The sequence below is a fragment of the Dreissena polymorpha genome, chromosome 8, assembly GCF_020536995.1.
Source record: "Dreissena polymorpha isolate Duluth1 chromosome 8, UMN_Dpol_1.0, whole genome shotgun sequence".
NCBI classification, from domain to species: Eukaryota; Metazoa; Mollusca; class Bivalvia; order Myida; family Dreissenidae; genus Dreissena; species Dreissena polymorpha.
In genome coordinates, this window is record NC_068362.1 from 89,554,653 (window position 1) to 89,570,644 (window position 15,992).

The 15,992-nt window shown below is 33.0% G+C and overlaps 2 protein-coding genes across 2 annotated transcripts; both read right to left on the reverse strand.

Moving 5' to 3' along the window:
* Nucleotides 1-5,270: 5,270 nt before the first annotated feature.
* Nucleotides 5,271-8,636, reverse strand: LOC127843234 (oviduct-specific glycoprotein-like). Its single transcript, XM_052373090.1, has 6 exons — nt 8,560-8,636; nt 8,165-8,261; nt 7,799-7,984; nt 7,062-7,184; nt 6,287-6,482; nt 5,271-6,114 (listed from the first exon to the last, which is right to left on the reverse strand). Exons 1-6 carry the CDS (start codon nt 8,574-8,576, stop codon nt 5,426-5,428), a joined length of 1,308 nt encoding a protein of 435 aa, XP_052229050.1. The 5' UTR covers nt 8,577-8,636; the 3' UTR covers nt 5,271-5,425.
* Nucleotides 8,637-8,843: 207 nt separating this feature from the next.
* On the reverse strand, nt 8,844-14,223 carry LOC127840727 (uncharacterized). Its single transcript, XM_052369142.1, has 4 exons — nt 14,149-14,223; nt 11,694-11,837; nt 10,272-10,916; nt 8,844-9,295 (listed from the first exon to the last, which is right to left on the reverse strand). Exons 1-4 carry the CDS (start codon nt 14,204-14,206, stop codon nt 8,844-8,846), a joined length of 1,299 nt encoding a protein of 432 aa, XP_052225102.1. The 5' UTR covers nt 14,207-14,223.
* Nucleotides 14,224-15,992: the final 1,769 nt, after the last annotated feature.

Below are 15,992 nucleotides of genomic sequence, written 5' to 3' on the forward strand. Positions count from 1 at the left end.
TTATCATTAAAAGAAATTTAATCTATATTTATTAGTATTCCATGTTCGTATTCATGTAATTGTTAAACATTTTGGAAATAAGATGCCGACATGAAGATCGTATATACTCTATTTGACATGACAATGGGCTTTAAATCTAACCAGAAAGTATTGTATTTTTCATCAGAGGATTATTAAGTCGTAATTGTATCAGCTTAGTCGATACATAAGCACTTGTATTAAATTGGTGATCGGTAAAAATAGATACGTAACACGAATTGAGTGCATTAATGAGTTTACTAAAGAATACTTGTCTTCCACTAAAACAATACTGACGTATCTCGGTTCCGTCTTTAATGATAACTATTGAAGCCATTTAAATGACAAATGTTTTTCCACAATTTTTATGAACGATTTGTCCAAATTGTTCGGATTATAATAATACGATAATCGAACTTCCTTTAGAAAAGGAAAAAACTGCTTAGACACACATAATATTAAGCAGTGTTTGAAAAGGAAAACTTAGTGGTAAATGCTTGATACAAATTACTTAGTTATGTTTCCTTGGTCCTTTAAAATACATTTCGTGATAAAAAAAGGTTAACGCAGAATATGGAAAGAAACAGTGGATGCTCTGGATCAACGCCTAAAGTTAGCATATTTTACATGTAAACATATATATAACGACATAACACTGCCCTTCACAAAATAAAAACATTTGATATCTCGTTGATATTATCTCGCACAACAGTGTTGAACCAGGGTAACCGTAAAAGATTACAATAGTAGGGTGTTGTGATTGTCGCGTATCGCGCCAGCATATTCAAAAAATGCCGTGTACAAATGTATCATCCATCAATACCATTGTTTTTAATTTCCGTTAGTTATCATACCTATTAAGGAGGCGTAATACGGATAAATAAGGTCGGTCAAATCCTATGAAGAGAGCTGATCAAAACTGTGAATGCTATTGAGCCCGTTGCTTCATCCGTCGCAGTTTACTTTAATTTGATGTTGTTGAATAGACCCAATAACTTTTGGCAATTAGCGAAAATGGCAGTTATATGAAACAAATCGTCATAATGTTGAATTGGCGACTGTGGCATGCTATGTTACATGTGATACTATTTACACGTATTGATTTTGTCCAGATTTTGATGATATATGAAGGGAGAAAACTTCCAAGGCCTCCTACTCATGATGGCAACCATCGACTTGACAAGACAGGCTGTATCATAATTTTCGCGGATGAAATATACGTTTTGATGAATTTGTATAATATCCCTTATATCTGAATTTGCAAAGCAAAATGTGTTTTCACATCTTGGAGATCAGCTTAGATTCTTTCTGCTCGCATTCTGACCGCTACCGGAAGATTTGCCAACCGCTAAGCTTGTTGATAAGCACTTCGCTAGCGATGAAACAATGTATACTTGCTGTTTCTGCAACTGTATCAAGTTGGGAAACAATCGCCTGGAACAAACATACATTAGAACAAACTGTAGATGAAATGGTTTATTTCAAATTTCCGGTAAGCGACAAAAAAGACGTAGCATATGAAGTAAAAGAAACGATCGCCATAGTGTTTATTTTTATTTTCTTCGTTTGTATTTCACGTCTGGTGCTTCGCAGCTTCAATTCAATAACATACATTGAATTGTGTCGAATAATTATTCAATTGAGAAAGCCAAAACAGATCAAAATGTACTGTCAGAACCAGACACTGTAAGAAAAGGTATTTCATCGAATCTATCAATATACGGCGGTACGAAGTTAACTTCGCCACCTGACTTCTGAGCAATTTCCGAAATCGTCGCCAAACATTGATGCTTGCAGAAACAGTGCAAATAAAAGTAAAATGTGTTAGACAGAAATTATCAACGTATTACTTAAACGACAGGACAAGCTGTATTCGCGTTTTTTTACTCAATTAAATCTAATGAAACTGATGTTTAGGAAGCATCAAACACGAGAGCGGCAATTCGCATCGCACTCTGATCAACAGCAGGTACAAGAAAGGATTCAAAGAAAGAATGACAACAATACTGCTTGCACTGACGGTCACATTTGTAGTCAACATGTTTCTCTACCTCGTGCGGATAAGCTACAAGACGAATGTTGTACTTAACGAAATGCCGACAGAGGTCAATGTAATTTCCTTCTTCTGTTTTAGCCTTGTGTCCTTTGTTGTATAGCCAATTTGTTTAAAGAAAATGTTTCTCGAGTTTCAATATTCATTTGTTCATCCCATCCTCCTACAACATAATAAGATATATACTATACAAAAATCATATGAAAAATGAAACTAGTAATTCTCTAGATTAAGATACTCGCTTTGCATATTTTGTACACTTACCGCCATTTGTTTTATCGTTTCCTGCGTAGAACTTAAACATTATTCATTTTTAAATATTACATATCCTTTCTGTAAATAGCAACAACATGAAGTCGCAAATTGATCTTTACAACGTAGTTCAGTGGAAAAACAACCACTAAAACGTTAAATTAATACAAGAATTTTGTTTCATATCGATATCTACCTATCATGGAATAGAATTAAGCATATACATATCGAATCAGCTGATAACACAATAACGATATTATAAATGTACATGTCAAACTAATGCTATTAATTAAATATTGTTTACCGACACGAGATTACAAACGACAAAGGTCACTCCGACAACTGCTGTAGAAAATAAAAAATATTCGCAATTGCTTAAAGCTCGCGTTTCGTAGATTGTAAGGTTTTGATTAAATGAGAAAAACCAACTCGAGACATGTCGAACATTTTCATATTCACAAATTACAAAATAGTGGATACAACCGTTGTTTTAATCTGGTTCTAAAATGTGTTCACTTCGGTGAAAATGAATAATTCAGAAAATTATTGAAAATGATGTTTTCATTTGCTCTCAAATCGATACAGTTTCGTATATGAAAATTGTAATATATAATGTATATATATATATATATATATATATATATATATATATATATATATATATATATATATATATATTTAAGACATTAACAGAATTGATTTACCATACATGTCATTATCATTTCCCCATGCGACCGTTTATACTTAAACGTCAATTAGTAATATACCAGAACGTTTATAGTGTTTACTTATGATTGTCTCGATCATTATATAAATAATGTTGAACCGAAATTATTGTTATTACTGATTTGAAAAATGAGAGGCACTGTTTAAAGCTTCGGAGAAAACTACATCAATCACTGTTTCACGTCATCATTATACGATAAAAATTGATTTTGCATTAGTGATTGTATCAGCCATGCGGCTCCAATGTCCGCTTGTATGTCATTAAAAGTCAAAAGTTCGAAACTTCAAGCAGTTAACATAAATCAGTTATAATGAAACCACACTGAAGGTATAATAAGTAAAAGAAAGCTTAATCGTAATGGATAAGTATCACTCAGTGTGATAAATTATTATGTACTGCTAATTCAACTGGAAAATATATGATGTGGATTTGAAAGATGTGTATTGCAATATTTGTTTACCTTTGCATGTTAGGATATATCATGCGTATCAACAATACTTTTAAAACATGCATTTGTTTATTACTTATTTGAGATCAAATGTTGATTAACAATTGTAACAGAAAACGCACCAACTATTGAGTATATTTTGAAATAAAATGTTTATTTTAATAAATAACGTAAAACAACAAGGGATTTATAGGTGGAATCATGTGGCTCTCTAATAAAAGTTGTGAATTGTTTATGCGTAAAATAAAGAAAAACATGTAAAAATGGACATATTTTTTTAATTAACTTACGTTGCTGAATGATTTTAATCACATACTATTTTATTAACGTTTGCAATCAAATGCAACAGTTCAAATTCGTATTTATATGTTAAAGAATATCAACTTTTATTTTAATAATAAACATGTATACACCAATTCAAACAAGTATTCTGAATTCTTGAAAATTATTAACATATAAGTGCTACTAGTTGTGCAGACTAAATTAATAATTAAATATGTTGATAATCTAGTATTTCCTTTTTAATTTTTTGGTCGTTGTTTAACCATCAGTTTTTTTCTAATAAATTAAAGCACATTAGTTCATATTTCTAATTTTCACAAAACCCACCGATAAATAATATAACTATTGTGATGAATACTGTAAGTTTTGCGTGTTGAGTGTTGAGTATGTATAGTATATATGCCGTCGGATACACTTAAACGATAATATATTGGTCCTTTTGTTGCAACTCTTTTCATTTAAAGATACCATCTTATTAATTATTTCAACGACGATAGTCTTTTTAAAGGAAATTTCTTGCTTTGAAATATTTTAATGAAGGCCAGTATATTACTAGGGGCTACTTTTTGGTAAATGTAGGTTTTACGGACACCCTGTAACTGTTTATTTAATTTTGTTTACCAGGGTTGATAAAGGCGTGTGAATTTTTCAATTGCGTAATGTGTCATTTGTTCTAGTAACATCGTGTAATGTGTTAAAAAACGTTTTCAAATGGAATTGTTCCTTAATTGGTTTTGAATATGATCATTTCTATGTATTTCATATTTAAATTAATATAAATATTTTCACATACAAAAATACAGAATTTTTTCTATTATCCAAACTCGGCCAGCTATTATTAAGCGGCACAAAAAGTTTGCATTAACGTGCTTTCCTGTCTTGTTGTATTTGCCTAACCATTCTTCACATAGAGATGTGACGTCAATGCTTTTGTCCGATCGTAAAAGGTATGAACATTTGAGATGAACACGGTTGTTTTATTACCAAATATGGGGGATAGCAATTTAAAACTGAATTATGAATGTAAATAATCAATGTCTGAACAGATTTACGTCCCTGGATGGTTTTGCGATTGTAAAATTGAACCGGACTTCCCATGGTGCACAGCGCATAAGTTTAGAGGCAATATCTGTGGATATAATACTACCATAAACTGACTATGCCAATCGGTCCAAAATACGCAGGTTATTATCGCAATGGTGAGAACCAATGATGGTTGATGACACCTTGTCGCCATATAACTACATCTGACCAATAAGACTTAATAAAAGAAAATTATATACAGGTAAACTAGATGCAATGTCCCGAAAACATAGTGCATACATCGGGGAAATGCTTTCGTTAGTTTGTATCTTTAACAGTTATCGTTATGTTTTTCTTAGAAGACAATCGCACATGCACGCCAAACTGTATTGTTCAAGCAAAATGTTTGTCTTTATTTCTGATTTGTTTTATTTAACATAAATTTTGTTTACATGGTAACATTGATGGTGAAGTATACACATGTTGATAAAAATGGCAGAATCTATAAATTGTAATAATAAGTTGATATTTTTTACTCGAGTTCGTTGCGAGTTTATCAAATAATATTAGACAGCAGCACTAGCAGAGGTCTAGGTTTCAACTGATCCTGAACTGCATCTTCCTATTCAATGATATCCACCCCATCTTCATTCAAATCGTCGCCAGGGTTACCTTGAACGTCTTCGTCAACTACTTCTGTATCATCGACTGACGGTACCTGGTTTTGGTCAGATGTGGCATCAACGGGTTGTTCATTATTTATAATATCGGAATCGGGCATCAATTGGTCTGAAGCGACTTGGTTAGCAATAAGTGGAAAAGACAGATTTGATGATTGGTTACTGGAGGCAACGGTCGATGTTGTGTCTTTGTTAGATGTTTTATTGTCGGCTTTCACTGGATCACTTTGTAATCCCCATGTTCCTCTGTTGGTAGTAGTTCCTACAAATGGGTTGCCAACGGCCTTTGAGGGTGGTAACGAGACGTTATTGTCAGTAGGTGATGTGCCCCCATTGAATTCTTTAGCATTTGAAGCTTTTCCTTTTCCGTTAATGTTGACGGAACTAATCGGAGAATTGGTCGTTCCAGTAGCTGTCCTCAGATCTAGGATTGAAAGTCTTGTGTTAATTTTTTGCACAACAGTGGTTGAAGCTATTAGAGAAGCTTGATCGCTCTTGATAATTTCATTGTTATTGATGGCTGCGTCGTTTTTATAGACTTTTGCAGGAAAATCAGGTTTATTGGTCAGCGATTGTGTTTTTTCCGTTACGTTAGTAACAACATTTCCTTCAACGGTGCCCGTTTTGGTACCTGAATTTATAAAAGTTTTAATTAGTATGTTTGATTTGCAATAATTTCTTGCAAAAATCATTTGCGGTTGACATATTTTGTTTTTAAAAGCTCACCAAACATGTTAAGATATCAGAAGTCATAAACATGTTACTGTTAAATGATAAAATGAAATGAAAATATCACGGCTTACTTTTCTGTGATGAATTATTAGGTCGACATGGCCCATCGCCAGATTCTGGAGGAACAATATGCTCCCTAAGGCCTTGTTCAAGCAGCCTGATCAGGGGAAAGTTTTGATGAGAGCTCCGACACATTGCTTGGAAATCATCCAGATCGAGGCCCCAAATTGAAGCACCGCCAAAATTGTTGTCGCGAATCCAGTTTATCTGTCGATTGAAATTACTGAGACAAGTTAACATGGGAATAAATATATCTTGATTATGAGTTAAAAATATATTTTTACAAAGCAAATTAAGAGGGCGACTGTGGTTATTTTGTAAATGATTACATTACATGTATGTACATAATTCGCTTTTATTATTAGATCGACTTTAGCTTAATTGACAAAAAGAGCAAGAGCTGTCCCGAATGTATTCTGCTTCGAAAGCATATTAAACAATATCTACAAGTGAAGTGTACATATACCATGAACACACCAACTTATTAGAAGTTGAATATCTAAAGTAGTTACAGAAATTAATGATAAGTAAACACCTGAATTTAATAATTTTAAAAGAGGTGCTATAAAAGACTAACATGCTCATTACAATTGCAAGCATTATCCAGTGACCGTATATATGACCTTGAAGACACATGCGAAGTTCACATTAATATTTGTTGAACTAAAAGATACACATAACTTGTTTTAATACTTATATAGTTATTATATTTAATTCGAATTATAAACGAGAAATTCAATAAAAGCCATCATAATTTCAACCTCAATGAGTGGTACCATATACTACCTTGTATGTTAAACTTTCAGTATCCTCATAGGCGATCAGTTGGTTCCCGGATGTTATGTAAGGCTCCTTGGTGTATGGATCTCGACACCGTGTCGAAGTGGCTGTATCCGCAAATCTGCACACCTGCAACCAAAAAATGCGGGGAAACAAATAAATCTCACGTGACTACAAATACGATCTATAATACTAGTAATAGTAGTAGTAGTGGCAATGGTAGTGGTTATGGTAGTGGTATTAGTAGTAGTAGTAGTAGTAGTAGTAGTAGTAGTAGTAGTAGTAGTAGTAGTAGTAGTAGTAGTAGTAGTAGTATTAGTAGTAGTAGTAGTAGTAGTTGTAGTTGTAGTAGTAGTAGTAGTAGTAGTAGTAAGAGTAGTAGAAGTAGTAGTAGTAGTAGTAATAGTAGTAGTAGTAGTAGTAATAGTAGTAGTAGTAGTAGTAGTAGTAGTAGAGGTAGTGGTAGTGGTAGTGGTAGTGATAGTGGTAGTGGTAGTACATGTTGTAGTTGTTGTTGTTGTAGTAGTAGTAGTAATAGTAGTAGAAGTAGTTTGTATTATTATTATCTCATAATGAGTATTATCATTTTCATTATATTATTGTTTTCATTGTGGCTATTAAACTCTTTTTAGTTCCTACAGAAAGGTGAAAAATTGATGATTGAGTTTCATTTTAGATTTATTTTAAAATGCGAATAAAATACATAAAAGAGAACAATTAAATAACTTGCACTAAACGTTTACCTCATAAAACGATAGGAATCCTGGCTGGAGTGTGTAATTCCCTTGAATCCCTGGTTGTAATGGTGCGCTTGCTGCAGAGCTGTTTGTGGTTTCACCTAGAGTGAACGTTCGTCCGTACGCTGGCAAGCCAACACAAATGTGTGATTTTGTGAAACCGGCCTTCGCCAAGAAGGATTCTGCATAGCCCTAGAAGTGAATATGGGCATTATTGCGGTTTGCTTAAAGCTGTAATGCCAGCTGAATTTGATATGTAAATCGTATTATGTTAACACATTACCTTGTTAAACAGCGAATAATTCTTAACATAGAACAAACCTATATAAATATTTTACGAATTAAGTGAACGTAAGACAACACATATCTTACCACATTATTCTGAAAATCTTGGAACAATGGTCCTCTAATGCTTGTAACGTTGACCTCGCGTGGATCGAAAAGCATCAGACTTACGAAATGCACATACCTGACACGAGAAAGTAAGCACAAAAGTATTTTGTACGTTCTTCAATAATAATATATATATAATAATAAGATCCTAAAACTGTTATTGTGTGAGCGTACAAGCAGGCAAGTGGATCACCAGCATGTGCTGCCCAGTGAAAACAGTTTAGATATAGTATAGAGAATATACATGTTTGTATGGATACAATGCTTTTCGCCATTCTGATGAGCATTATATTAAAAAAAACAGTCGTGCAAACGTTTTATAACTATGAGAAAATACGCAATTTATTTATAACAAATGTACGTTTTTGTTTTACCTATCCAACTTATCCATAATCTGGTTTGAAAACACGTCGATGTGTTTTGTGGTTACTGCCAGGGACACGAACAATTGTGGCCATCCCGACGAGTTAGCCTCCTTCGAAAACTCTTCATACAGCTCCTGAAATTTTAGCAATACCTATTTCATTTGTATACTCCCTCTCAAACAATAATGCTGCTTTAATTTAATTCATACACATGTGAGGTTAAAACCTAATACTTTAAAGACGCATGCAAACGAATGTCAGCCTTAAATATTAAAAGTATTTAAACTGAAATGTCAAATATAAAAGCTATAACAAACCTTTAACAATTTTAAAAAATTGCTCATATCCTCTGTTGTAGTGCCCTGTGATAGAAGAAACTCCAAATCAATTTCAAGTCCGTCAAAACCCCAGAACCGAAGAAGCCGTATGCATGAATCTATGAATGTCATTCGTTGTTCCCCGCTTGCCATCATAGTTCCAATTAGACCGTCGATGTTTTTAACCCCGTTCAGGGAAATCATGGTTTTCAACGAATTGTTTTTCAATTTCAACATATTGAATGTATTGTACAGATACTGGTCAGCAAAACTATTGATCATCTCAAGGCGAAAGTCATTGCCAATGGTAACGAATTCATAGATCAAATAATTGCAGAGGTGTGCGTCTATATCTGAAGGAAGGAATCTACCCAGACCATGCCGATCTAACGCCCAACTGGAGTAGTAGCAGACAAGTTTTCGCTCGCCTGCAAAAGAGGAGCATTGAATGCATGCTCGCATAATCCAAGTTGATTTTATCCTAGTTTAAATGATCAATATCGCAGATTTTGGCTTAAATAAACAATTGTCTACATATGAGTTTCTATTTCCGTTTTTAAATATGTTCTTATTCGTAGATTTATTTAAAGTTGTTATTGGCATAACATTTTAAAGACAACCTTTTAAAAGATACGTTATTTATTAAAAATATACTGCTATCAGGCAGACGCGATTTGTTAGAACCGTTGGCAAAAGGAAAATTCTAATAATAACCATTTCAACAAAACCAGCATTAACAAACTGTTTTGTTTGATTTTTTACTTTCTTAATTCCATTTTTATCTTTTAAGACACAGATTTCCAGCCTAAGTGTTTTAATATTATTTTGAATGAATCGAATCATACAACACAAAAAATAATTTTGCTAAACATCTCAACTACAAATTTTGCTAAGAATTTGGTAACCATGTCGGACTTGACATGCGTTAAATAAGAAAACAAATACATCTGTTGATACAAAATGTTCATTCTCATTATAAATGTATTGCATGAATTGTGTTTGCAATGCAAAATATACCATTAATGGCGTTGACATTTTAAACTTTGAACAATAATGTGTTAAACAAACTACTTTTATAGCACACACTCATTACGATCTACTATTAACTTACTTACCATTATAATAGTATTATCAGAGTTCGTTTCTACAGTGACTCTTTATATATGGTAATAATGTATGCATCATTTTTCATAACATGCCTGTCGCATTAATATATTTCCAAACAGAATAATTCAAAAAACGAAAACTAACGCCGTTTTTCTTATAATGAAACACTTAAGTAAATGGCGTGTCATGTGTTGCTTGTGAACGTGAATTCATATCAATGTCGTATTAATGTTTAAGTGTATTCAATCACTAGTGTATGTAAAAGACAATTTATTGAATTAAATTAAACGTTCGTACTTGAGTTTCCCGAAGACGAGGTTTGAATATTGGCGCTTCCTGCATCAAATCCACCTGCTGTTCTTCTTAATCCCTCTTCAACCCATTCGCCTGTTTGTCTAGATCCATCATTTCTTACTTCTTTGGATAGAGCGAGCTCTGTATCTGGATCATAGTTAGGTCGAGTGTTATCCAGTAACGGGTTTTTGAACGTCTCGCCATCCTGCGTTATATCACCAGTTTCTGACGTGTTTGTCTTTGCCACACGTAGGCCGTTAAACAGCGTATCTGCGTTCGAAACATTAAAGATAGAATTAGCATTAAGTTCTTTCATTTTGCTGTCACCACCTTTGGTATCTGGTGCAGAGAAGTTCCTGAAAGTATTTTGATCAATGGAAATCAGATTGTTGTCAGCTTGTATTGCTGATCTCGAAGACCAGTCAAATTCCGTTTTATTTAACGTTCCATTGTTGATCGATCCAGCTGAAATTAAGTTGTCTTTTGAGGCGAAATTGTCTTTACCAGAAGCGAGCAGATCATTGGTCGTATTACGATCTCCATTTCTTCGAGAGTTGAATAGGAGTTGTCGCAATGTGTTGTTGTTAGTTTGGTCATCACGGTTTGGATGTAATTCATTCAACTGATTTGTTCCAGGTGTCGTCGCTTCTATAACACAAGAAATAATTAACGATAGTATATAAGTTCAACATAGACGCAACATGTATTTCTCACAAGCTTTAATCACACAATCAGAACTAAACATGCAGATGTATACATACTATTTAAACCATCGCAGTATGTTAACGTATTAATTTAAATTGAGTTCACAGAGTTTCGTATTGTGTTAAATGTTATTCAATATGTTTACTACAATACATACTTTCAAAGCACGAGCAAAGTTGAATATAAAATATTGAATTAAGCGGATTTTCAACGCGGCCTCTGAAATCACAACTATAACAGCACAATGTAGACTTTAGTGTTTACTACAATGGACGCTATATAATTGTTTCACCGATGTCTTATTATAATGATCAATTTATGAACCAATAACTGTTACATGTTTTTGTTATGTTTCGCATGTTTATATAATACATATATATATATATATATATATATATATATATATATATATATATATATATATATATATATATATATATATATATTATCGTTTAATTAATGGGACTTCTTTTGAAAATCGTCGTTTAACAGTTAACATGTCCCTTCAATAAAAAAATCGATTGTATTACGACCCGACCCAAGTGCATGTATTATTTCAAGCATATTTTTTATGATCATCAAATCCGTTAAATTAAAGCTTTTAATTAGGGATTGATATTGGCTGTATACCATTTTAATTAAATTAGCTGGTCATTATGTCCCCTGAAGATAAAAAAACGTGAGTAAATAGGGAAACACAGAATAAAAAGCATGCCTTACTCAAAACGCATCGTCCTGTCTGTTGTTCATATTCTTGGCGACACATACACACATTCTTTCCCACAATGCACACAGTCTCAACGTCGTCACAGATCGAGTTTTCTCTGCATCGGTCGCCAAGGCCTCCAGCGATTGACCACACGCCTATGATTGAAAGTATAATATGCTGGGTAAATACATGTTTTTGTGAAATGGTTGTTGCGTGCTTTTGTGTAAATGTTAGGCTATTGATCAATCGCCATAAATAAAGGACACTGGAGTATTGATATGATTTATCTGTTGGCAACGGAACTGTAGTTTTAACATAGAGTACGAAAATCCCATTCGAGTATCCAATTATTAAAAAAGTAGAGTCTTGAAATGGAATCTTCTTGTTTAACGCGCGGACATTATCATCTTAAAATGAATATGATTTTGGATATGTGTACATACAGAGCGATCATTTTGACGTTTTTGATTCCTTTTAATTCTCATATGTTACTTCCCCACAAGTTTAAGATTACCAATACCATCATAATCCGCGGGAGTACACAATACAGACGATATATTGTTTTGTACGTTATATATTAATGGTGAATGCAAATAGAGTTCCTTTTTTACACTTGTGTTTATTTTAAATAAACTTAAAAAATGCATAGTATGTATTATTAGTTTGACTGACGAATTTAATGATGATTTCAAACCAACGTGTACACTTCGATAATCGGAACATGCTGGTAAATGTTCTGCATATATACTTTTCGAGTAACACATACCTATTTTGTTGAGTTTGTAATGGGATTGGAATTCAAAATATATTTGTGTTAGTGACTTCATGTTTAAAGAACCGACTTATTGAATAAAATTGGTGTAAACATAAGGATATTGGCGGGGAAAGAATATTATATAGTTCTATTTTTTAAATTTATAAATATATGATTCAAAGACACGGTTGTGTTATATTTTAAATGCATCCTTTTTTCATGACTCTTATGCCCTTCTGACCTTCTTTATACAGCATGCTCTGGCGATCAAGAGTGCTAAGAAATAGGATCCTAATGGGTATTAAATCTGGATTTAATGGTAAATCAAAGTAATATAGATCAAGTACATTAATGTTTGCTGAAAAATAGTTAGTGATGTTACAAATCTAATTCAATGGTTCATTCAAGGGTCAACGGGGGCGAAAGAACGTTCCCCTTATAAATGTTCGATGTCTTCATTAACATGGTCGCCCTTCTGGAATATGTTCAGGGTTATCGTATTCATAATTAATTTCAATTTTTACATTTACCAGCTTGGTGTCCCATTAGCGACATTGTGGACAAAATTGTTTTGTATACCTAAAGCTTTTAGCACCGTTTTCATAACATATCAGATAATGTAAAACGTTAATGCGATCTCAGTTGTATCTATAAGAACAGTAATAAGTTAATTACAAAAGAAATTGTATCGTTGATTTCCATGTTCATATCGTGCATTTTTTATTTTCTAAGGGGTCAAAATACGAGCATCCTTAGCGATTAAAAAAAATCTATTCGTACAGCGGACTTAGATCCAATAACATATGTTTCCACCATCATACACCTTTTTAACATAATGCGGTCTGAAATTTTAAATGCTTGTGATATATCCAATACGAATTAATGTTGTTTGTTATATATTTATGTATGAAAACACATGGAACAATTGTTTGAATTGTTTGATTGCAACAAATGGAATTGTATTGTGTTAAAATACGCTTAGAGCAAATAGTAGTTGTATTATTAAAATTGTTAACCGCATCTGTATATATATATATATATATATATATATATTGCACATTCAAATGGAATGTATATTCATAACTAGCTCATCTCAACAACAGAGATGGCATCGTCATTTATGTTTACTTAACACATTTTTCCTTCCAGTTGATTTTTTGTTGTTATTATTTTATTTTATCTCTGAAATGCGGAAATTAGGATGTCTTAGCATGTTGACATATTTTTTGTTAATGTATGTCTTTAGACGATGTACTATGTACAAGTCTTGAATAAAATGTCTGTCTGTCATAGGCCGATCATAGTTTGGCAAAATGACAATTTTCTATACAGGTGTCTTAGATTAAAAACAGAATGTATGCGTTATCTTTATAAAAAGGCTGAATAATAGTGCGTAAAAGAAAAATAATGTTAAGATGATCGGTTCGTTTATGAATAATCATAAATCAAAATATGCAAAATAAGAAAATCTTTTACATCGCGTTGAAATTCCCTCTCGATATAACAAGCATAAATGGTGTAGTTGTAGCTAGTACACATTTGCTTTTTATGTCCCAGGTTCGAACGTCGCGACAGGCAATATTTTTAATAAACTTTTTCTTGCTTTTAGCATTTTCCAATAATATAACACTGTTTGTGAATATGTTTAATGGTAATTGTAAAAACAATCTGTAAACAAGCTCCTTTAAAACAGAAAATTAAGAACATCTTACCATGGTTAGTGATTGACAGAATCACCAGCACCTTAATACCGAGTTGGTTGTATACCATTCCAGCGCATGGAGTCCGGATGTAATTATTATATGCCGCTTTGGAAATCCTTCAAGCTTAAATGTTTATTTAGAATGTACAAATAACAGCTCGATATTACTCGGTATTTATAGCAAAGTAGAAGGACCTTTGCTACACAATCTTGATTTAATCAAATCCACCTTTTTGCTATGAGCGTTATTGATTTACATGCATGAATCGGAAAACTCCTTTTAATGTAGCATTAGTAAGTTTCGTTTACATGTTTACGGTCGATTAACTTAATTAGCATAAATACAGTAAAACACGTTTTCAGATGATCACGTACTTAACGGTGCATATACGTATTATTGTTCGAAATAATAAATGACTTTAATGTTGAAAGGCGAATGGTCACTTGCCATAAATATATTATATTACTTTTGTATAATAACAAATGTTTTTCTAGATCAATTTAAGAACGGGTAATCACGTCATGATCTAAAGGAAGTCGAGATGGCGACGTCCATACAGAGACATGCATTTTGTCCCTTTTATACCCTGTTTTACTTTTATTAACTATTAAATGCCGCTCACGATACAGCCATATCATCCAGGTAGTAATATGCGTTGTTTGTTTTTCGATGAAATATTCGGTCTATATCTCGACTTTACTCTCTACGAAATTTCGTATCCGGACTACAAAATTACAAATCCCGCTAAACAAAATCGTAGTGAGGAAAGTCGAGATAAAGAGCGAGTATTAATACGAAATGAACGCTTGTTTTTATGCTTTCCGATGGCTTATAGAGAAATGTCAGTGAATTAAAAATACAAAAATAATTATTTGCATGCTGCGCCACTCGTGAAAATATTATTTTCTATGATCACTCGTGAATTAAAATCGATATTCCACCAAATCCAACAAATACCCTCTATATCAATTTCTTGCTGATATGACTGGAAAGTAAACGGCATTAAAAAAATAAATCAAAGTGATAAAGGGTACACGACGGAGGAACATTCCTGTCTCGACATGGACGTCGCCATCTTTAGTGTCACGTGATTACCACATCTGAATGACACTGAATATAGTCTTAATTCAATTCTTTTAAAGGTAATACCATTATTAAATGCGTTCAGTAATATTATTTGAATGTGTCTGCTAGTTAGGTACTCGTTAGTGAATTGTATATACTATTAAAGTAACGATGATCCGATTCATCATTTCTTACAATCATTTCTTTTTTTTATTCAATTAAGGTTATTGCATTCAGCTTTCAATTGTTTTATATACACGATCTGATTATGCATTTCATTTTTAACGGCATATCGGATCATATATTTAGTTGAAACATGGCAATTGGTTGACCTTTATAAAAAAAAATAAAGACCATGTACTGTTCTATCGAATATATGAAAGTGACACTTTAATACCCATGTTTCATATTTCATATCAAGTGTGTTCAAACTCAGTCATCGTAACAGAAACAAATTAAATGTCATTTTCCAACGGATCATCTGATGAAAATGATAAAAGATTTATCGTTAATTGATGTGCCACATAAACAGTTGACTGATATTAAGACACGACACGTAAACGTTCATGCACCTCCAAGTGAAAGGTATAAAGTATATAGAGTGCAACAAGCTCCAATAAGGTACAACATGACTGTGTACAGGCGACTTCTGCAGAAGTTAACTATGAGATGGCAATGCCATTTTTTCCAGTGACCGCATTCATGTGCGTCCTGTCGTTTGTTAGACTTGCTAAACATTTCGATAATTCTTTTTTACAGTCGGCGGCAGGATGGAAGTAATTTCTGGT